The sequence below is a fragment of the Dioscorea cayenensis genome, unplaced genomic scaffold, assembly GCF_009730915.1.
Source record: "Dioscorea cayenensis subsp. rotundata cultivar TDr96_F1 unplaced genomic scaffold, TDr96_F1_v2_PseudoChromosome.rev07_lg8_w22 25.fasta BLBR01000892.1, whole genome shotgun sequence".
NCBI classification, from domain to species: Eukaryota; Viridiplantae; Streptophyta; class Magnoliopsida; order Dioscoreales; family Dioscoreaceae; genus Dioscorea; species Dioscorea cayenensis.
Genome location: NW_024087283.1, coordinates 59,209 through 84,161, shown reverse-complemented (window position 1 = coordinate 84,161; position 24,953 = coordinate 59,209). Strand labels below are relative to the sequence as shown.

Genomic DNA, 24,953 nt, shown 5'->3' with positions numbered 1-24,953 from the left:
TATTTGGAAAACTTAATAATATTATTATTTTATTAAGCTATGAATAATAATTACTACAATCTATTAGGGTATAATAACAATAATTCCATATTACAAATCTAAACAAGCATTAATTAAACTTTATATATAATGGTAATTTTTTTTTTCAAGTGACGTCCACAAAAACCGGCTATCAATCTGTATTACTAGTCAAAATTAATGATAATCATTCTTTTTTTTTTTTATTTAGTGCCAATAGCAAGTTGGTCTGAGACAAGCATTTTTTAATCGATTCTTCTCTTTTATCATTTTCATTATTTATTAAATTTAATAATTTCTGATAATTTTTTTTAAATAAACAAGATTTATTCATTTATTATTAACAAAATTTAGAAATAAATGAAGGGAAGCACTTGATAGAATACTTATTATTGAGTAGCAGCATGCATATGGAGATAAATAAATAAACAAACCAAGCATAAGAGCAGTAGTTTTATTCATCATAGATAGTACATAATGATACTCACATAATATTATTACACAATTACTGCTCAAACATAGATATATCAATCCATGGAGCTGCTCACCCTCATCCATGGATTTACTCATCCTTCCTCTAAGGATGTCAATCTCCACCTCCACCTCCATGTCCTCCTCCGCCACCATGTCCATATCCTCCACCACCATATCCACCATGTTCATATCCTCCACCACCATATCCACCATGTCCATGTTCATATCCTCCACCACCATATCCACCATGTCCATATCCTCCACCACCATATCCACCATGCCCATATCCTCCACCACCATATCCACCATGCCCATCTATACCTCCACCACCATGTCCTCCTCCACCATCTTCCCCACCTCCTTTCCCATATTCTCCTCCACCACCATGTCCACCCCCACCTCCATATCCTCCACCACCATGTCCTTCTCCACCACCATACCCTCCACCATTTTCCTCATTCAAGGTCCTCGCCGCCAAGGACAGACTTATGGCTAGGAGAAGCATGAAGCCAAGAACCAAAAGCTTTGTGTTCTTAGCCATTGTGGATGTAGTAGTAGTAGCTAGCACAAGTAGAAGCAATGGTTGTGGAGCTGCAGAGTGGAAGGGAGGGCTATTTATAAGGGTTTTCTTGCGTGGGACTTGGCTTTGTTGGATGTTACATTTTAACTACTTCCCATGTTTGATAAGCGGACTTTTGAAAACGAGCCAAAGATCAATTTCCTTGCTTTTGACGATTTCTCAGTGCTCTCACATGGTAATTAAAATGAAGTTTTTGTTTTTTTAACTCTAGTTTATTTTTCAAATAAGGATTTAGGATTATATAAATATAAAATATTAATTATTATTATTTGAAACTGTCAATAAGGGGTAAAATAATAATAATTATTTTTTAAAACTGTCAATAAGGGGACTTTTTAAACGCTTTGAACCTGTGATTAATGATATTATGAGACTAGAGTAAGATAACTCACAACGTTGATGTTGATGATTTTGTAAAAAATAATAATTATCAATGATATAAGATAAACTTGTAAGGGTAGATAAGGAACAAGCTGGAAGCCTCTAGATCTATATATTATTAAATGCAACCTAGACTTGGTGAATTCTTCCTCTTAATTTGGGTGAAAATTCAAATTAATATCATTATGGATTCGTTTGAAGGCTCTTGACGCTCACTTTGCATTGCATTGCATTGCCATGATTAGATAGGCCAATTAATCATTTTTAATGGTTAGGTTATTTGTCCTTTTTTTTTAATTATTTTTCAATCATTGTTAGAAATTTTGTACTTGTTTTTATTTTTTTTTATAGAAATTGTTGCTTATTTTTTTTTAATTTTTTTAAGAACTAGAAAAATTAAAAATAATTAAATAAAAATAAGATTTTATAATAGAAAAGCTAGTATTTGCAGATGACCTCTTGATTTATTGCATTAGATTTCCCTTGTAAAGCGTTTGTGCTCAAGTTCACATAGGATGGGGCATGGATATATTGAGGTATTAAATCAATACATATGCACATCCCCTGATGTGGCTTGTCTAAATCTATAAAAAAAAATTTAAATAACTAATTCTAATTTTATTTTAATAGACAAGCAAAAAATTTTATTTTTTTAATCTAACTTATGCATTATTCTCGTCGATAAAAATGATAGTTTCATATTCTCTGTCCGTCAGCACAAGACAATTTCAAAGTGGGAATGCAAGAACATTATATTTTAATGTCCATGCTTCACACAATATGCAAAACAAATGTTTTTTTCCATGTACTCATGGATATATTTCATTCCTCACGGTATGGTTTGATATTAAAGAAAAAATAATTTACGATAATTAATTTTCATATAGATATATATATTATATATTACTTATTTTTCATTTATTTTCCAACTTGAAAACTATTTTTTGAGTTGTTATCAAGTTAATTAAAGTCATCTGATTGCGACATGATTAACATGCCCACGAATCTAACCAATGAACCAAATCAGGCTTGAGGTTTGACAATTATCTTACTAACATACTAACAGGACATGGTTTGTCGGCAACTTTTCTTAGCCACGCATGTGTACCATGACAATTAAATTTAATTGGGCTTTTTTTCCCCTACTTTGCCCAATTTTATATTAATATTGCCAAAATAGCCTTATGGCTATTAAATCAATTCCTAATCAGCATTCATGTGCTGACTAGGCTACTAACTGGTTATTTTAAAAATAGTTTTTATATTTTAACCTTTTATCTTTTTTATAATTATTTAAATAACTTATTTATGGTTTTTTTAACCTAATTTTTTTAAAAAAATTGATATTAAAATAAAAATATTATTTGAAATTAGAATTATTATTAATAACCTATGGGTTATTAAAACAACAATTATTTTAAATTATTTTATTAATATTTTGACAAAAGAGCAGCCCCAACGGTGCTCTACTATCCATGGCGGTATGCAGGTGTTCCTCTCGGTTAGGTGCGCTGGGTGGCGCATGTGCAGCGCTCCCCATTACTCGAGGCATGGTTCGTCCAGGTGGCTGCCGGCGAGCCACCTAGATCTCGAACGGGAACCGAGAGGTGCACGCTAGCGGTGGCGGTGGCGGTGGCGGTGGCGGTGCCCATCCCCTCGCCACTTAGTTTTGTTGGGCTCAGCGAAACTTGACCCGAGCGAATTTTATGTGATGGCAAGTGATGAGATGGGGGTGCCTAGCCAGGATGCTGCTGGCGCCGCCGCTCGACAATGGATCACCCCAGCTACTCCAATCAAAATCATGATCTTGACATGATTTCATCAATAAAATAATTTAAAATAATTCCTGATAAGTGTCTAAATACATCACTTTTATAGCATATATTTTATGCACTTTCATGCATACTTCTATGACTCCGATGCCCTTTACATGTTTTATTTGTTATGGTTGTTTCAGGACATCGAAGGACCATAATTGCAAGGATGAACCACATTTGAGTCGTTTCGGAGAAGATTAACAAAGAAATAAAGTTTACACAAGCTCCGAACGCAAACCAACGTGTGAAAAGCATATCACCGAATCCTGCATGGGCACTGTAGTGACCACACACTTCTGTGCGGCCACTATGCGGGCCACACAGTGCCAGCATAGCCCAGGTAGTGAACTGTGCGGCCTGGTGTGTGGCCCACACACCACCCGCACACACACAGGCAGAACCATTACTTTGAAGTTATATAAGGCAACCTAGGGCTTTTTTGGGAGCTGTCTTTGGCCATCATCTCTTCCACCATTCTCCACCATTCTCCACCATCATCTCCATCATTCTCCAACACCATCACCAGATTGGAAGACGTTTTGAAGAGCAAGAACTCTATGGAAGAAGAAGGTAGCACTCAAAGAGGTCATCAAAGAGCTCACCGGCACGGATCCGGTGAGCCTTCGGCACCACCTTCTAGCCTACATCTAAGGGAGATTTTTATGGGCTTTGTCATCGATTATATTTTGTTTTCTCTCTTTATGATGTGGAACTAACCTCCCAAGGCCATCGGCCTCCAGTAAACTTTGGGATAGGAACTTGTTTGTATGGATGGATGATATTTGTTAGTTTTAATTGATTGTTGTCATGTTTGTTGGTTTTAATCTGTTATTTTGATGTTCAACCAACAATGGATGGATTCTGTGAGTTTTCATTCATGAATTGTACATATATGGCGGGATACTTGCATGTACTAGGTCGCACAATGATTGAAGGGAGATTCAATGTACCAGTACACCGGAGGTTCCGGGTGCCGGTAGCCCTCCGCGTGCATTAGGGTAGTTCTAGCCAAAAGTGAGCATTAGAATTACACTATACAAGACTCCCTATTCCCAAAGACATCGTAGGGGTATCTTCCGGAGGGAGGAACCCGTACTGGATTAGGACTACTTCACGGAGGTTCCGGAGTAGTAGACATCCGAGTCTAACGGACCAACTCTAGCCAACCTTGTGCTTAATTTCCCAGATTCATCCTAACTTGTTCTTCTCCAGAGGGGATCCTTGCTCGAGGCCTCTGGTTCTCACATTGCTACTTGCTCTTTAGATTGCTTGTATAGTGTGCCTTAGTCCATTTTGTTTATAGTTCTTCTTTTATTTATTTTTGTTTTCGTGATTTGAAACAACAATCTCTTTGTTTGGTCGACTAGATAGTGATACCCAGGAGGAAGTAATAGCAAATCTTGGGCCCTTGGGAATACGACCTTCTTGTGTTCGCACAAGAGGTTATTACTTGATGACCCGTGCACTTGCGACTGGAGAGTCGTATGCTCTCTTTTTAGAGTGTCGTGTGACGATCCATCAATTCCTACAATAATAATAATAATTTACTAATAAAAAAAATAATTATATATATTTCTTATTTCAATAATTGCCACTCTAATAATAATCAAAATATTAATAAAATAATTTAAAATAAGTTTTATTTTAATAATTCTCAGGTTAATAATAATAATTATAATTTTAAATAATGTTTTATATTTTAATAACAATTTTTTTAAAAAAATTAGGTTAAAAAAGCCATAAATGAGCTATTTAAATAATTATAGAAGAGATGAGGAGTTAAAATGTAAAAAAAAATATTTTTAAAATAGCCAATAGCCCAGTTAGCACATAAATGCTGACTAGACATTGATGTGATGGTCCTAGGGCTATTTTGACAAATAAATTGGCTCTAGGGCCACCTAGGGTCATTTTGACAATATTAATAAAAAAGAGGGCCTAAATGGGAAAAACGGCCAATTTAATTTTTATTTTTAATAATTAAGACCGACTCATTTCTTTCTCCTAATGATCTTTCTACCTTTTCAAATTTATTTTTTTAGTTCCATCATTTTAAATTATAATTTTTTAGTCTTTATTATTTTAATTTAGCCATATCAATTTTTTTAAATCTTAACCCTAAACCCTTAAAAAAAGAGACTAACATGACTCACTTAAAAATAGTAAAAAAATTAAAATATTACAATTTAAAGTAAAAGACTAAAAAAATTAGTTTGAAAAAGTAGAAACATTATTTAGGAAATTATACTAAATATGTAACACTTATGTTAACATAAATATTCAAATAAAAAATAAAATGCTGAAATTCATAAATTAAGTATAAAAAAATAAAAATAGTTCTAAGCAAATAAAGAAAAATTCCTAATTATCTGCTCTGTTCTGCATTAAGTGAGATTTCTTTTACAAGTATGTCTTATTCTCAATAAATATTACTGGGCCCGGTTCTCTTGTTTTCCAATGTTTTGATTAATTTAATTTTCTTTTCTTTCACATTATATTATTCAATTTATAATTTTATTTTAAAATAAATCAAATAAATAAATAATTCTTTTCATGCCTGTAGCCATCCTTCCACCGCCACCTTGTTGGCATATGCAATTCTTCCCTCCACTTCTACGATGCTGCTTATTTATCATTGTTTCATTATCTATATGTAATGTTTTTTAATATGACCAAACCATAAATCTTTTAACTATTGGGTTTTGAGAGATTCAAACATTTGACCTTAGAGAGGAGAATAAAATACTACTCTCTTATTATACAGGGTGACTAGTTCACCCATCAATATTAATACTATTTTAATACAATTTACAACTATGCTCATGACGGTTATAAATATTTATTTATAAATTTACTCTCAATAACCCCACTTTGAGTTTGACAAAATATTCTATTAAAATATTAATTAAATTCTCTTATATATTGTTACTTAATACAATTTCATTCCTGTACATATATATTTATTTAATTATATGTTATCCTTGTGAAAATGTTCTCCTTGTAGCCTCATTCTCTTTGAACAGATGTGGATATCACTATTTTATGAAATATTTTCTCCTCTAAACTCATAATCAGATTATCGTTTTTTTTTTTTTGCAATATTAACCTAATTTGTGTTTAATATTTTAATATAAATAATATGCTACTATTATTAAAAAAAAACAATACAAAACTCCTTCAGTGATACAAAACTCATTTATTAGAAAACCTTAATTAATCTCCAAAGAACCATTCCATGCGTGTGCTCATGAGAACAGAGACACTCATCTCTTCGTGTGAATTATATAATCAGTCAATCAATCAATCAATCTGTCATAAATCCAATTATAATCAACATTAATATCAATGAATTACGTTCAAGTAATAGTAACATGAAATCACGAGCTTAGGTAATTTATTCTATTTCAACACATTATCTTATTAATATATTCAAATTTTTATTTTTATTTTTATTTTTTTCATTAAAAAAAGTGGCATACATGACAGGTAAAACAAGTGTTCTTTCATATTAATTCTTGCAAACTTATAATTCACAAGCATATTGAAAATTATTTATTATAACTAATATTCACTGTGTTGATATATATATATATATATATATATATATATATCATTAAGTTTAAATCAAGTTTATTTTTGTCACCTCATTGCTACCTATTCTACCTGCCAATCTACTGACCATTCACAATACTAAGAAGCCAAACCAGACATGCCACATACAAATATACAATAATATTATATGGATAATTTTTCTTGAATCATTGTTAGCAATTCAGATTGGTTGGAACTTTTTAATATAAAAATAGATAAGTCATATTTATGAGTACATAGACTATTAACAAAAGAAACCAAAAAATTATCAACTGCCAAAAAAAAAAGTTGCTTTTTCCTTTATGTCGCTTAGCTCCATGATGATGAACTGGAATAAAAAAAAAAAAATCTCTAACATGTTCATGTCTTGCTGAGGAAACTTTACTACAAGTGTTAAGATTTTTAGTGATAATTTTTTTGTATTACCTTATTATTTTGCCATAAGTATTAGAATTTTTGTGTCAAAAATGTACGGGCACTATTGTTTAAATTAATTATAATAAAATCTCTAACATATGTCCTTGTCTTGTTGAAGAAACTTCACTACAAAAGTTAAGATTTTTAGTGATAACTTTTATGTGTCAACTTGTTATTTTGCCACAAATATTAGGTTTTTTGTGTCAAAAAATGAAAGGACAATATTGTTTAAATTAATTGTAATAACTTATGTTTTGTCACTATTATACTAATAATTTTGACAATTTAGTATATGTTACTATTAAATTGTCACTATTAATATATTAACATTCTCAAAATTTCATTTGTATTCAATATTTACCAAAAGCATGTTAGATTTCATGTCAAAAAATTCTTGATGAGAATGATGGGTAATTGTCACAAAAAGTATTGTTGTCACTATAATTTTTCATTTGTTGTGACGAAAGTGTTCTCCGTCACTCAACTTATATTTTTTGTTACAGCAGTTTTGTCGTAAAAAAAATTAAAAAAAAAAATTCAACAATGTAGTGCCTATTATATATTGCAACAAAAATTATATTTTTTGACCATGTTATTGAGTTTTTATGCTAAAAAATTTAATTGACCCAATAGTTTAGATTAATTGTGACATCTAATTATTTTGTTACTATCACAATTTCAATTGTGATAATTTATTATCCATCACAATTATACATCTTATCTTTTGTGTCGACAATTTTGAATACAAAAAAATTCAAACACAATAAAATTTAAAAGATTTTTTAAATTAAAATTTAACATAATTTTATTAAACAAAATTATTATTTATAAATACTTTAAAATAACCTATTAGATACTAAAAAAGTTTTATTTTATCTTAATAAAATATTAAAAATCTGTTTTCCCTACCCGATCTGAAAAGGTTATGTATAGATTTTTTTAAAAAATTATTGGATGTTTTAAGTAATTATAGATAAAATTTAAAAGGTTTTTGAAATTAAATTTAATATAATTTTATAAAAATATTATTATTTATAAATACTTCAAAATGACCTATTAGATAGTAAAATATTTTGTTCTATTAAGTCAAAATATTAACCCATTAAAACATTTAAAAGAAACTATGCCCAAATACTAAATCATCATCATCCATTGGTGTAGCCCCTGTATCTACAATGCGAAGAGAATATTCATTTCCATATCTATATATATATACATATATATTCATTAATCATTAACCAAATAAACAACTATTTTTTGCCTAAAAATACCAAAAATAACCAAAAAAACTATTAAAAAAAGTAAAAATATAGCCCTAGCTTTCTCCAATATAGTTTTAATTAATAAACCAAATAGATTATGTTTATACTACAAAAATTATGACATTAGGATTTTTTCTGTAACTATCAATTATTTTGTCACAAATATGAAGTTTTTTGTGATAAAAAAAATTAATTAACATTATTTTTTAATTTAATTGTGATAATTTTCTTTTTGTCATTAAAACTATTATAATTATGATGATTTTGGATCTCTCACAATTACGTTGTCACTGTTAATATACTAATAGTGTTGTCAATAATATTTTTATTTGTTGTGACGAAAGTGTTCTTTGCCACTGGTTATTTTATTTTTTTTTTGTGATCATATTTTATGTAACAGAAAATTCAACTATTTAATGTCTACTAAATATTGTAAAAAATAAAAACCAATAAGTAAATGTTTAACATGCTTTAAGGACCAAATTCGATATATGTATATGCATTTATATGTATAAACGTTTAAAGAGAAACTGTTCAAATTTTAAAAATATTGGTAAAAATATGAGATAAAAATTGATATTAAAAATATTCTCCAAATTCGTTGTTTTGCAAGTTGCTATTGTTTATCCAATCCTCAAAATTTATATTTTAAGGTATAGAAAACAAGCTCTTAATTTATATCATACCAACGATTTATAGTATTAGAAAAAGATTTTAAAAAGTAAAATTTAAATTAAATAGAGATTTACCAAATCACACAAAACAAAATCTAGATAATATAATTTTAAAAAAATTAAAATTTTAATATATATATATATATATATACATATATATATATTCTCAATGAACTTAACATATAAAAAGAACAAATGAAGGTGGTGAAGCCTCGAGCAATTATGTGCCTCGAGTAATTATGTGCTTATAGAGATCGATTGCAACGGTTCAATTTCATTTTCATTCAGAGAATTAAAGTGATTCAACTAGCTTTTAATGTAGAGATAACTATGTTATTGATGGTCACAAAATTTGCTTATTTTCCTTTTCTTAAATTCTTTTGATTAGTTTATGCGATGGATAAGAGATAATTGTTTTGTATTCTTTTTATTTTTTAATCTTCAAAATTAGATTTATTGAATATTTTCAATGATGGTTGTTTGTTAGTGTTTTCTTTTTCAATACTTTGAATCTTAGGTTTAGGTTCATCATAGGAATATGTTGTTTAGATTTTGATTATGTGATTTTCCTATTTTTTTATGATTTTTTATCTATTGAAAACAACAAAAGTCAAATACAACATGGAACTTGTCTCAATTGAGAAGAAATAATGGTATGAAAGTTGTAATTAAATTAGAATTTTTTAATTTTTTTAATTATTTCATTAGCTTTTTATTTTTTTACCCTAAATATGTAGAATAAGAATTAAGAAAAGGGAATAATATTTAAGTCCTAACAAAGGTGTCTAATTCTAGCAGAAGTTGAGGTTGTAAAGTAAGAAAAAAAAAAGATTCAAATGTATAGCGGAGTACTTCATCTCCAAAGTTGGGATAATTTATTACTCTTTTTTTAAAAGGATAATTTTATAATTGTATTTTGGATATTAGAATTTCCAATTTTATATATTCAAAATTGAATTTTGTATTTTTATATATTATTAAGTACTTTATTTACATCTGTGACAATATTTTTTTGTTACTAAAAAAATTGTTTCTTTATAAAGTATCTAAAAATATAACTTTTATATTTATCACAAATAGTTTATTATGAGTGAAAAAATTAGCATAACATAATTTTTATTTTAGTGACAATATTATTGTTAAATTAATAATTTTATCTTTGATAATAACAAACACATGATAATATCTCAAAATAACACTAGTGACGAAGTATTGGTCACTAATAAAAATATTACTATCGACAAAAACATTTGTCACTATTGTATTTGTCTTGTGTTAACAATATTGTGTCAATAAAATGGATTATTATAACGGCTTATTAGTCAATATTTAGCATTTTTTTGGAAACAAAATTAACACAACATAATAAATTATTGTGATTATTTTAATCTTCACAATTAAAAAATTTGTGTGGTAAAAAAATTGATACAAATAATTAAGGTTATTGTAGCCACATCACTTTATCACAAATACTAAATTTGTTAGTGTTTTAAAAATTGATCACAAAATTATCATGTAATTGTGACCATTTGTCTAAAATGGTCACTCTTGTATTAGCATTGGAGGTATTTGTGAAGAGAGATAACGGATTCTAAAATTTTCTACTATTACTAATTGTAACTAAACTTACTACTTCAAATTGATAACTTTTTGTTATCATTAAAAATAATATGCGAGAGGGAATAGGGTTGAATTTGTTTAGTCTAAGAATGCCCAAGTCAACAACAAAGTAACAAACCTAAATCCTGTATAGTCTAAGAATACCCAGGATTTAGAGAAAAAACAAATTAAATGTTATTTCATTAAAAACTCCCTTTCATAGCCCGAAGGCTTACAATTAAATAGACCAACAAGAAAACCCTAAAAACATAAAAGGAAACAAATTGAAAATTTTTCCAAAAATTGAAAAAAATTCCCAAATTGAGATTATAGAAATAAAGAATTATAACTAAACAAAGTGAATGCCAAAAAAATGGTGTCTCAATCGTAGATTCATAGCCTAAGATGTGGGTCGGATGAAATCTTTTCATAAAGCAGCAAAAATTGTCTGTTTTTCAAGACCCAGATGATGGAATTTGGCCGAAAACTAATATGACTCATGTGCATAGAAAGCTTGTGACTTGTGTTTGTTGACCTGTTTTCCATCTAATGGGACTCTCTGATCACCAAAATTAGCTGTTTATGAAAATTACCAAAATGACCCTGCCTAGGTCATGTCCCACTTGTTCATGTAGGCACATGCTAGTTCATCAATCCGGCCAGCATCATTCCCCCCATGTTGAATAGAATTCACCCCCGAATTATCATCATCTAAGTAATCACTATAGTAAGGCACCAAGTGTTCGAACATGCATTGGTAGCCTAAGTCGATAGGTGTTGGGGTTGATCTTCTCAATGATTTCCATGGGCCCAATCTTTTTGACGGACAACTTGTTGTATTCTCCCACAGAGAACCTTTCTTTGGTCAGGACGGCCCACACATAATCGCCAACTTCAAATTCCAGATGCCTATGCTTTTTATCCGCATCTTCCTTGTACTTCGTCGCAACTTGTTCTAAATTGGCCTGAACTATTTTGTGAAACTTCCTACAACCCGCCCACAAAGTCTTCCGCCTTCCCATGTAGTCTGGTCATGCTTGGTGCTGGAAGCAAGTCTAAGGGGACCCTTGGGACAAGAAGCATACACCACTTAGAAGGGATCGAAACTCGTCGTCGCGATTGACTACATGATTATGAGCAAATTCTTCTGGCATTATTTCGGTCCCAACTCTTCACATGTTTCCCCAACTAGACATCTCAACAAGTTTTTCCAAGGATTTTGTTGACGACTTCTATCTAGCCATCTATCTCGTGGGTGATATGCACTCGCTGAAAATTTAACTTGGTGTTCACCATCTTCCACAAACTTTGCCAGAAATGACTCAAGAATCTAGTGTCTCTATTACAAACAATGGACAAAGGAAGACCATGCAAACGATATATCTCGCGAAAGAATAGCTAAGCCACGCTCACAACATCTGTGGTCTTCTTCCAAGGAATAAAATGAACCATCTTATAGAAATGGTTAACAACTACGAAAATAGAATCATTACCTCACTGTGTTTGGCGTAACCCCATCACAAAGTCCATGTTGATATTTGTCAAAGACTAAGAAGGAATCGGAAGTGGTATGTACAACCCTGTATTGGTGGTTGCTCCCTTGGACACTTGGTAGATTCGACACCTTTGTACAAATCGTTCTACCTCCTTATGAATAGTTGGCTAGTAGTAGGAGGCTTGAACCAATTGCAAGGTTTTGTCCCGCCCGACATGACCCTCCCCATGGAGTTCTTTAATGATTAGGGACCACAAACTACAATTAGGTATGGACAACTGATTTCCTTTGAACAAGAACCCGTTATGGAGCAAGAACTCGGTCTCCTCCCCACATTTAACTCTAACCAGAACACCAAAAATATAGGGGTAAAATGCAAGGAAGTCACTGAAAGAGTCAAATCCAGTTACCTCAACAAGCATTCGTGTCAATAGGGCCTTCCTCCTACTCAATGCGTTGGCTACCTTATTTGTCACCCCAGATTTGTGCTTAACCACGAAAGTAAAACACTCAAAATAAGACACCCATGAAGCATGCCATGTTGACACCTTATCTTGTCGATGTAGATGCTTCAGTAGCCTGGTCGATCGATGTACAAGATAAACTCCCTTTGAAATAGAACTCCACATCATATGTGCTATACGGCATAGAACTCCCTGTGAAGCATGCCAATGCCTGACAATCTGCACGACAGCATAGAACTCCAAATCATATGTGCTATACCTTGTCTTGGCACTTGATAACTTCTCACTGAAAAAGGTGATGGGCTTGCTGTTTTGGCTTAAGAATGCTCTAATCCCCACCCTGGAGGCATCCGAATGTAATTCAAAGGGTTGGTGGAAATCTGGTAACACTAGGATTAGATCCAAAGAGAGGCGCAATTTGATCATCTCGAAACGCCTTCTCGCCTCCTCAATCCACGGAAGGCTTCACATCCATCATGCGATGACGTTAATGGGGCCATAATGCTGCTAAAATGTGGGATAAATTGGCTATACAAATGATACTAGCCCATGAAAAACTATGAACCTCTGTTATGGTGGTGAGTTGCGTCCGATGCTTTCTACTTGCTTCCACCTTGAATTTATCCACTTGTAGCCCTTCCCCAAAAATCACATAGCCAGGGAATGATACTCTGGATATCATAAACAAGCACTTCTTTGTCGCACGTGAAAAATCTCTCCCTACAAAGAACTTCAAGGACTTCATACAAATGCTCCAAATGGTCCTTCGGATTAGCACTATAAATTAATATATCATCAAAATATACAACAACACATTTGCCAATAAATGGCCTCAAAACCTAGTTCATCACCGAAAGCATGAAGGTGCTAGGTGTGTTAGATAACCTCGAAGGGCATCACCGACCATTTCATAGAGCCCTTCGCATGTTTTTGAACACCATTTTCCGATCATCACCGTGGCTCACCCATATCTCGTGGTATCCGCTCTTCAAATCCAACTTGGTAAACATGGCTGCTCCACTTTAGTTGGTCAAGCAAGTCATTAAGGCGGGGGATGGGAATCTATACTTGACCATAATATTGTTGATGGCTCAGCTGTCCATGCACATCCTCCAGGAACCATCCTTCTTTGGTGTCAGAAGGGCTGAAACCGCACAAGGGCTTAAACTCTCCCGAATATACCCCTTCAACAGTAGTTCTTCTACTTGTCGCGGCAATTCTTCATGCTCTATAGGACTCATTCGATAGTGGGGTCGATTTGGATGATGCGCCAGGCTCTAAATCAATCTGATGCTGGATATCATGCAATGGTGGCAGCTCATCAGGTAGCTCTTTGGGAAATACATCCTTGAACTCATCCACAATAGGCTTTGCCACCTCTGGAATCGCTTCTTCAGCTGCAACTCCCCTCCCTATCAGTGCGAAGACCACCTCTGACTTTAGAATCTCCTCCTCAAACCTGACCAAGGTTAGTAGATTGGTACTGTCCCTAGCAAGGTTTGATTGAGGTGTGTCCCTGCTAGGTAGTAACACAATCTTGACTCCAACCTTGTTAAAAATGTAAGAGTTAGTTCTTCTATTATGCACAACGCCTCGATTATATTAGTACTGCCGACCAAACATTAAATGACATGCATCCATAGTGACCACATCACACCAAATTGTGTCTTTGTATTTTGATCCAATAGAAAAGAAGATTAAAGCACGTTGAGATACGGTAACCTCACCCCCTTTATTGAGCCATGCAAGCTTGTAAGGCCTAGAATGCTCCTCAGTTGTGATCCCTAATTTTTGAATGGCTATTGCAGACACAATGTTCTTACAACTTCTTGCTTAAATCACAAAGCAATATACCTTTCCCGAGATGGTATACTGAAAGATGTTGGTCAGCAACCTATCTTCCTCAGTGGCCCATGGTGTTAGGCAAGATTGCCTAACAACCAAGGCAGTACCCACGTCTCCTCCGGTAATCTCCTCATCATCAGGTTTCTCTTCCATGGCCACTTCTTCATCCTCTTCCTCGAAATCTGCTGCTTCAATTAGAAAGACCTTCTTATCGGTGGACTTCTTGCATTCAGATAGCCTATATCTCGATTCTCCACAGCCAAAACACCGAAATGTGCTATTGATTGCCTTGCCGAACTGGATATTCGCCCGACCACTGCTTCTTTCAGCATGATTCACGCCACTAGGGGGATTGCTATTGCTACCACTACTACTATGCATCCTAGAAATACTAAGATTATGCCTCCCTTGCTTCTTCACTTGTAGAGCCCTCTGATGTGTTGTAGTTACAGAAATAAGATCAAACATGTTAATAGTATCCTGAACCTGCATCCTCAACTCTCCAATATAACGCCCTACCAACTGATCCTCCGTCTCCTAGATCTCGTTTTGGGCCACAAGTTGGTATAACTCCATGGTGTAATGCGTCCACCGACTTGGTGCCTTTGCCTCAAATTCTGCGACCTTTGATACATCAACCTCCGAAAGTTATAAGGAAGGAATTGCTCACGTAGATACTTCTTCATCTTTTTCTTATGTCACGGATCTTTAGCTTTCTAAACCGGTTCAGTGTTAGCTTCGATTCTTTGCCACCACCACGAGTAGCTCTGTTCAGAAGCTTTGGTGGCCACTAAAAGGCACTCGTTTATCTTCTAGCACGCTTTTTGAATTCTAAGATCTCCTCCATGAGTCGTCAACCAATCAAGGAAATCCTCTGGTTGTAGGCCTTCATGGAAATTCAGGGAATCTCGGTGTGCATTCAGTCTCCATCACCTCTAGTACCTAGCCTCTATGGACCTTTCCCCTGTAATGAGTCACCTCCTCACCATGAACCAACATTAGTTTGAGGAGCGTTTTAGTATCACGGTTATTCATCATTGCCACTATCCTTTAGGGTCATCACATCCATCATGCCCTCAAATCGGTCGATCTATTAGTTGCTCAATTTGTGCTCTAATTGAATCATCTGGTCACCTCATAAATGTCTTGAAGGTTACGCTCATGCGTTTAGGTGCCATGTCAGCCTCTAAGAATGAATGAAGCTCGATACCAATCGACGCGGTACGGGGATAGGGTTAAAGACTTGTTTAGTCTGAAAATACCCAAGTCAACAACAAAGTAACAAACCTAAATCCTGTTTAGTCCAAGAATACACAGAGGTTTAAAAAAAATAACAAACTAAATGTTATTTCATTAAAAAACTACCCTTTTCATAGCTCGAATGTGAAAAAGTTGCCAAAAGCTGAAAAAAATTCCCAATTGACATTATAGAAATAAAAATCATAACTAAACAAAGTGAATGCCAAAAACAACACCTTAATCACGGATTCATAGCCTAAGATATGGCTGAACGAAATCTTTCCATAAAGCCGCAAAATTCGTTTGTTTTGAGGCCCTAGATGATGTAATTTGGCGAAAAACCGATATGACTCACGTCACGACAAGCTTGTGACTTGTGTTTATTGACCTGTTTTCCATCTAATGGGACTCTTTGATCACCAATATTAGCCGTTCAGAGAAATTACCAAAATGACCTTGCCTAGGTCATGTCCCACTTGTCCATGTAGGCACATACTAGTTCATCAATCCGACCCGCATCAAAATACAATTTGTTATAGTGCATGTTTCAAATATCAACTCACATAGAGTGACAACCCAAATGTCTGGAGAAATTAACTCCACATCTACACAATAAGTCCTTGACTTGTCCATATTTCAATTAGGAAGAAAACTTTCAATCCAAAATTTTTGTAGTAGGTATAAATATATATATATATATATATATATATAAGACAACTTTTCTTTAGTTGAAACAATATTTCCTTCAAATTCTTCCTTTTTTCCCCTTGATATCTCTTTCTAGTGTAGCATACTCATACTCGCAATTTAGAACTTCTACATAGGTTTTCTTTGTTCTCTCCTCTATTTGAAAACTAAAATCCATTCATAGGCTTTTTAAAATTTCTTGAGCTCATAAACTCATCGAACAAATTAAGAAGAAAAGATCATTGACACTATCTGGCACAGTGCGATAAGGTTGAAGACTTGTTTTGAGTCCGAGAATGCCCAAGTCGATCAACAAAAATAACAAACCTAAATCTGGTTTGTCTAAGAATACCTGGGGATTTAGAGGAAAAAGCAGAAATTTTATTTCTTCAAAATCTACTACTCAACTTAGCCCAAGGGCTTACAATAAATAGACTAAAGAAAATCGAGTAAAAATAACCTAAAAAGGAGACAAATCGAAAAATTTGCCAAAAAGCGACAAGTTTTCAATTTATATACGAAAATAAAATACTTAACAAAATAAAGCTAATGCCCAGAATGGCGTACAAATCAAATCAAATCTTTCCTAAAATGGAAAAATCCTTGTTTTTCGAGCCATGATGGGTGTCGAAAGCAGGCTCTTGGCGACGACACACAAGCAAAGCTAGTGACTTTGTGCTTCTGTTGGCATGTTTTTCCATCAAGTGGTACCCTCAGAGCACCTAAAATCTACCCTTGGAAAATTGCCAATACCGTTATTAGGGGCGTATCATTTTCTGAAGAAAAAGCCACGAGGCTACAGATTCTCGATAAAGCTCCCGCATCGATTCACTCCAAGCTGAACAAAAATGAAATCACTCCAGTTTTTCATCATCTGAGGAATCACGACGGTAGTGAGGGTACCAAGTGCTCGAAAGTTTGAACATACTGCCATCCGGGATATGACTTGTTGTACTTTTGGCACTGACGTGGTTGGAAGGCGTTAGGGTTGATCTTGTCAATGATCTCTACTTGGCCCAATCTTCGACGAGACAACTTGTTGTACTCTCCGCGAGAAAACCTTTTCTTTCGGTCGACAACCCACACATAATCGCTAACTGCAGCTCGAGATGCAGTATATACTATTTGTTAGTACTTATTTTGTATTTTCTCCTCAAATCGTGACTCTTGCAACTCCTCCTCGAAATCTTGCCAGGGGTTGGTAGATTGGTAGCGTGTCCTTGGCATGTGATGTCTCTACAGGTGCCGCAGTTTCCTGCAGAAGTAGTAAAGTGGTTCTGTGAGAGTAGGTTAATGAACCAGCGTGGACTCAAGTACTAATTGATCTTTTAATCTCTAATCGGGTAAATAATGGTTTGGTAACTAGATCTTAAAGGAAGGAAGATGACGGTGAGGAGGTGAAACTAAACCCAGAGTGAGAGAAGCGAGGCCGACGCAGGTGAAATTATAGAGTCTAATATTTTAACAACAAGAGAGCAATTCCGAGGATGATTCTACATAAGCGTGACATCGTATGCCTCTGCGACCTCCTAATGCCTCACAGGGTACATTCTATGGTTCTTGAAGTGTGCTCCGAAAAGTAACGACTGCATCTATGGTTCTCAAATACACCATGGGCTACTAGGAGTAGCTTGTGCATCTCAAACACATCAAGTTTGCAATCACTGACTAAGCAATCACAACTATGGTCATCCATACACTAAGTTTTACCAAAGCATACGTGCATCAAACCTACATCAAGTTGTGCAAACACATCACATTAAACACAAGAAACCAAAAGAACTACATGTAGATCATTGGAAAGCATTCCAAAACACACAAAAAGCATCAAAGTTTAATAACATCCCGACGCCGCAGAGCGGTTAGCCCACGAGGGATGGGTATAACATGGAAAACAACCTTCACAGGATCCTAATGAAAGAGAAGACAAGACTCCCTTTTCTTCAGATCGCCTCCAATGTTGAGCTCCATTGCTTAGCCCGCTTCTCTTGTGCCTCCACTACTTGCTGCTCTGCTCCTAGCGAAAGTCAGATTCGGGGCGATGTTAAAGGGGAAGGCGTGTGACCGTAGCCGCCAAGTAGAAGGAGAGAGATGAAAGAGAAGAATGCCCTAAGGAATGCCACAGATCTGACTTAAAGCGTGAGATTCTAGGCGATGCTGAAACTGGACGTGGAAAGTGTCAATCCCCAAAATCAGCTGAAGTGATTACCGACAAAGCAGATTTCGGGCTGTCAGCACCTGCAGGCTTGTGAGGTGTCGTGAGGCTCCTTTGTAGTCGTGCTTCAGGAACCCCACGGATCATGTCCCTTCTCCGGAACGTGCTATTTCTGGTGATTTTGCTACTGATGAGATGCTACAGTACTCATCTTCGCAGATCTCTTTGGAATAATCGATGGAACACGCTGCGGTCGTGTTGAGACCATGTCGACCTCGAGAGCGATATAGATTCTCATCTTTTAACAGCTGTAAATTGCGCCGAATCACGCTCTTTGCACATGGACCTGTTTTCCTCGCACAAATACACTATAATACCCTAAAAGTAGCACCGAATCACAATCAAATAAAATGCTTGAAGACGCAATAAATACATGAGTATGGAAATATATGTATGAAAATGCACTCATCGAAAGCATGGTTCAACTAAAACGGCCTCACTCCTGCTTGAGGTGAGTAATACAATCTTCGCTCCATCTCTGGTGGTACAAAGCTGAGAGTATTGGTCCCACGTGTCGCTGAAACAGCGTTTGATCATAATACCACAAGGTCTCCCAAGAAGCAAAATGACATGTACAATCCACCAGAAACCACATCACACCTCGCTGGCATCTTTTTATATTTAGATCTAATAGAAAAACATATCCGAAAGCATGTGGAGACCAGCGATTCTGCCTCCTTCTTTAGCCGCCATGCAAGCTTGTAAGGTTTAGGATGCTTGTCGTCGGGTTTTAATCTCTGAGTGAGCGGTTGTTGCAGACACTTGATATTCGCGCAAAGTGCTCGCCAATCACAAAAGACATACCTTTTCCAAGATGATGCACACTTTGGTCGGAATGTGCTGGTCCTCAACCCGATCCTCCTCCAATGCCCCTGCTGTCATAGACGAGACCACCCAGAATAACCAATGCAAAGGCTTCACATCACCTTCGGAGCAAACTCCCTTGTTTTCCCAATCGGCTCATCTACGGCATTTCTTTTTCTTTCATCCTCGTCTCATGATCGGTCGCATCGATGACGAAGCGGCTATCGTTTCCCGGCACGCTTTGCACTCGGACAGCCTATGTCCCGAGTCTCCATGTACTAAAGCACCGAAAATGTCTCGCGAGTGCCTCTCGATTGGACAGGCATCCGGCCGCTACTTCGCTTTCGCACGACTCACAACACGGGTGCGAAATTGTCATACGCCAGCTCGCTGCATCGTAGCTTGGTAAGGCTTCGGTCTCGAGTCTTCATATTTTCCTCGTAGTTTCATCGATTTGAGATCTCTTTGGAAAACTTAGGGAACAAATCTTGGTTTGGGGTGTTTTTGGGCTCTAATTGAAGCCCGATCATCGCATATGTTGTTTATGTGAATGTTTGTAAAGAAATTTCATGATTTAGTGTTGTAAATCGGGTAAGAAACCATGGTTTAAGGGTCGGGCTCTATACGTAGTCGTATATTTCGTAACTGACTGTTACTTGTGCTCACCACCTTGGCGCTGTATTTCTTTGGTCCAAATCAAAGCCCTTCTTCACTTGGAATCCAGTTGAACTAATTTTGCCCGAGTTTGAGAATCGCTTGGAGGTCCAAAATGGCGTTGTTTTCCCTTAGACAGGTTACATGCTGTTCAACATGTAACATTGCATTCGCATGCATTTCAGTTTCCATTCTCGTGCTCTGGTTCTTAGAATCCTCGCTCGATTCTGGGTGGCGAGGCATCTTCTAAGGGGAAGGAGCGCGGCGGTATGCTGAGTCGATCTTTAAAGCGAGTATCAATCGGGTTTTGTGAGAGTCTCACCCATGCACTACAGACGATTTACCGTAGAGCATTGCCTATCTTCCTCACATGTTTCATATATGGATAAATTCTGATGCAAAATCAAATTTTCATTTGCTATATATATATATAAAATAGCATGGAATGGCAAAATGAGTTCTAGTATACTTAGTAGCGATTTATCTTGAGCATGTTTCCATGTAAGCTGACATGTACATGTCATGAAATACGTGTTTGATGTATATTTCCTTTATTTATTATATGCTTTGAATCCTCAATTGGACCTGGAAAAGAAATTACGTATCAGGCGCTGGATTTTTGATGGGCGACAACGGATTTCGTTCGACACCCATGGTAGTTCCGCTAGAGTCAGCAGCCTCGAGGCGAAATGGTCAACGGGTTTGCTAATGGTCAAGAGGTGCGCGGAGTATCGAGTGGCGGTCATGATGAGAAACTCGGTGCCACGCTAATTCGGGAATCTCCATGAGCCAACACCAAAGTTAAGGTCGTGAGACATGATAGTTTATTTAAAACACCTTTCAGCGGTGTGTCCCGAAACTAGTCGCGACCACGATTAGCTTTGAAAAATGAGGCCGGCTTTCGTATTTTTCGAGAAAGCGATGACTCAATGTGTTGGAAATGTTACATCTACATTGACGATTAGCGACGATTTTAATTTTGACATATTGGGTCGTTCACAAAATACGTAATGTGACTGAAATCGTAGTTTAGTCGTTCATTTTGCTTGTTTGATAATTTTTACGTGACAATACTTTAAGAATTGTCATTTGATGTCGTCGCAAAGGATTGACTCCAAATGCACTCAGTACTCTGTTTAGGCGATCAAGTAAATATTAAGCGACAAATATAGTGGGTCATTAATACTAATAATATCGCCACTAAATTTTGCATTTGTTGTTTTTAAACTAAATTTAAATAATATTAACATATATTATCAATGACAATTTGAATATATACATCCATTTCTTTATGTACATTTACACACATAGGTGTGTCACCGAAAATATAGTAATGAATGATATTATAATATTAGTTTACAGATAAATATCGCATTACTTAACAATGATGATGGATAATGTCACTATCTCGTTACTAAATTTCAATGACGTACTAATCATCTTCTCACTAATGATCATAGTGAAATGCTAAACTACCATTGAAAGATAAAATGCCAAATGACACAAACATCCTTTTATGCTTTTACAATTAATTTAGGAGAAAAATATAACAGTATTTATATAAATTGACATAGATAGATGTGAGTAAGGACATAGCAATAATTTGTTTGAGGTGGGTCACGCAGCGCTAATAAACTAAACACGTAATGTTTTTATAAATATATATATAAATATAATTTTCAATATCACGCTAACACCAATTTGTCGATTATGAAAGCAAATAATAGACTTTTCCAAATATTTTTCTAAAATCATATATTTTATACAAAATAAATAAGCTTTTGCAAGTAGGCCTTGAGAAAGCAAAACAATAAATGCAAAAAGAATATAAATTTTTCTATGTTATATAAACCAATTTAATACCTAGGAGCAGATATTTTTGCAAATGTTTTTCATAGAAATATAATTTTTAAACTATATTTATCAATTTATACATTGCTTTATTTTAAAATTTGGGAGATAGGGTTCTAGCATCCCCATATTAGTTTAATTTCATATTGATTTATCATTATTTAGTTTTATTCAAAATAACTTTCTATGTCTCTTTTTGAATATTTTAAGAGGGTGGAGATATTTTATATTAACACCTCTTCATATATGTTATAATTTATTTTATTAAGAAGGACTAAATTATAAGACCCTTCATATTAATGAAAGTAAATTTTATATAGATATTGAAAGAAGTTTTTATAACTCGTGATGACACTAAAAATTCAAATTTCATTGGTTTAAATTTGTTGCCAGCTTTTTACTATTCACGAAATATATTTAAACCATAATTTAAAAATTCAAGTTTCATTAGTTTAAATTTGTTAATAATTTTTATATTGCAAATTTAATTGAAAAACATATAAAAATATGTTTAGTTTTTATATAGAATTTAAAAAGATTTTTTCTTCAATAAAAAGATATATCCTATATCTAAAATAATTTTAATTTATCTAAATTTAGTTTAAATTTTGTTAATAATATTATTTGATGAATTTAATTATATAAATATATGTTAGTTTTTAATATAGACTTTGAAGCAGTTTTCATTCAATAAAAAGATATATCCTATATTTTACCCTCAATAATTTTAAGTTAGTTTATAAAAATTTAAAAACAAAATTCTATATTTAAAAACAAAATTCTATATAAATCTCTATCTCAATTTCTATTCTTTCTCAATCTTTCTTTCTCTCTCATCATTACTAAGGTACATTATATTTCTCTTTCTCAATGCTCATATCCTACCGCCTATTTTTATTTTATTATGCCTTCTATCTTAAAGGCACACTCCACTTATGTTCGGGTAATAATGCTTTGTGTAAGTTCCCCACTTCATCAGCGATCTCATGAATCTTTTATAAGTATTTTACATTAGTGTTCCAATGCACTTAGTTCATAATACAATTGTTTGATTCAGCTTCTAATTTTATGGGTTTTGTAGTGATGATGGTCCGTTGGAGAAGGGAATATTTGAATGGGGAAAGAGATTGACATCGCCTACAATCATTAGATTGAAAGTTTTCTTCCAAAGGGTTGCTAACAATATTGATTCTTATGTTTTTGATTAATTTATGTATAATTATCATTATTTTTATAATGGAATTATTGTTATAATTTCTATAGTTGTTTTGATTTAGCACTTTTAATTGTTAAAAGTTTGTCATTAATCAATTAATTTTTGTTATGACTATCTGTTGCTTATTATTAATTTTTTGGATGCATATTAGTATATATGTATATGTATATATAATTATATTTTGAACTTTACTTTTGTTAATTTACTCTTCTTATAAATTAATATTTATTATTTTAAAAATATTTATTTCAGGTTTTAATGAGGCAAGCTCTACATCAACAAAACACTATAAACACGAACGCCACAAGAGTTGCATGAAGAATAGTTATCTATTTTGATATGATTTACTGAAGATTATAAGTTTTTAATGTTATTGAAATTTTATGAAATTGAAATTTGTTAATCCATAAGGTTAACTATAAATTATGATAATTGTGTTATTTTTCTTTTTACAATAATAATATTGATTTAATTTTATTTATGATATATTATCAAAATTAAATTTTTGATAATTTATATAATTTATTAAAATAATATTCACTAAAATATATCACAAATTACAAATACATCATAAAAACATGATTGATTGTGACATTATAAAAATATTACAAAGTATATAATATTTAATTAATTGTGACATTACAAAAAAATTAATTTATGGCATATTTTTCATTGGTGACGCATTTTCATCATCATGAAAATAGACTTTTGTCACTAAATATTATATTTTTTTAATAATATTTAGTGACGTTAACCACGTTTTATGACGCTATTCTATTTGAAATGGTGACAAATATTTTTATTATTTATTATTTGAAAATCAATGGAATGTCACAAATGATAAAACTTTACCTTATATTTAGTGACAATTCATAACATTTTATAACAGTTTGGCACAACATTTAGTGATAAAAATGCATGTCATTAATGATTATAAAATAGGTAAAATATGATAATTTTGTCACATAAAAGGTATCATTATGTGACGAACATGTAATCGTCACATTAACCCTTTAGCGACGGAGCAAAGGCGACAAAATGTGGTGACGCAACAAAGCGTCACAAAAAATTTTTAGTGACAAAAATATATTATTTTATGACATTATCACATATGTCAATAATTGACAAATTTGTTGTAGTGTTACTTACCTGTACGATTTTGAATTATTGTGTTATCTGTTAACTTGTTGAATACTTGGAACTACTTTTATATGTTATTATTACTGTGGTTACTACCATTTGAAATACATTATTACTCTGTTATATCTATGCTGACACCACTCACTAGGTAACACTTGTTACTCACCACTCTCCTTTCTTCTTTCTCAAACTACGACGTTAGACTGGGTTATGCTGGGCAGCAGTAGAGTGACTTACTTTTCCCGTTGGTTAGGTTAGTGTGCAATGTGTATGTAAACTTTATGGATCCATTAAACTTGATTTTGTGTATATTGTTCCTGTACTTTGTATTTGCACTTTTTGGTTTTAATTAGAACCCTGGCTAGTTCTATTGTTGTTGTTGACTTCTTCTTTAGTCATCTATGTTAGTAGAGTTGTTTTGAGCCTTGCGGTAACTAGGAGGTGAGGCTCTGTAGGGTCCACTCCTTGTTATCGTGGTGATTGCCACATGCTCGACTAGGGTCGGGGCATGACATATTAGGATTACTCCT

General features: G+C 33.8%; 1 protein-coding gene across 1 annotated transcript; it reads right to left on the bottom strand.

Annotated features, from left to right (window-relative positions):
• Positions 1-604: 604 nt before the first annotated feature.
• On the bottom strand, positions 605-1,033 carry LOC120255208 (glycine-rich cell wall structural protein-like). Its single transcript, XM_039263090.1, has one exon. It carries the CDS (start codon positions 1,031-1,033, stop codon positions 605-607), a length of 429 nt encoding a protein of 142 aa, XP_039119024.1.
• Between the last annotated feature and the right edge of the window lie 23,920 nt (positions 1,034-24,953).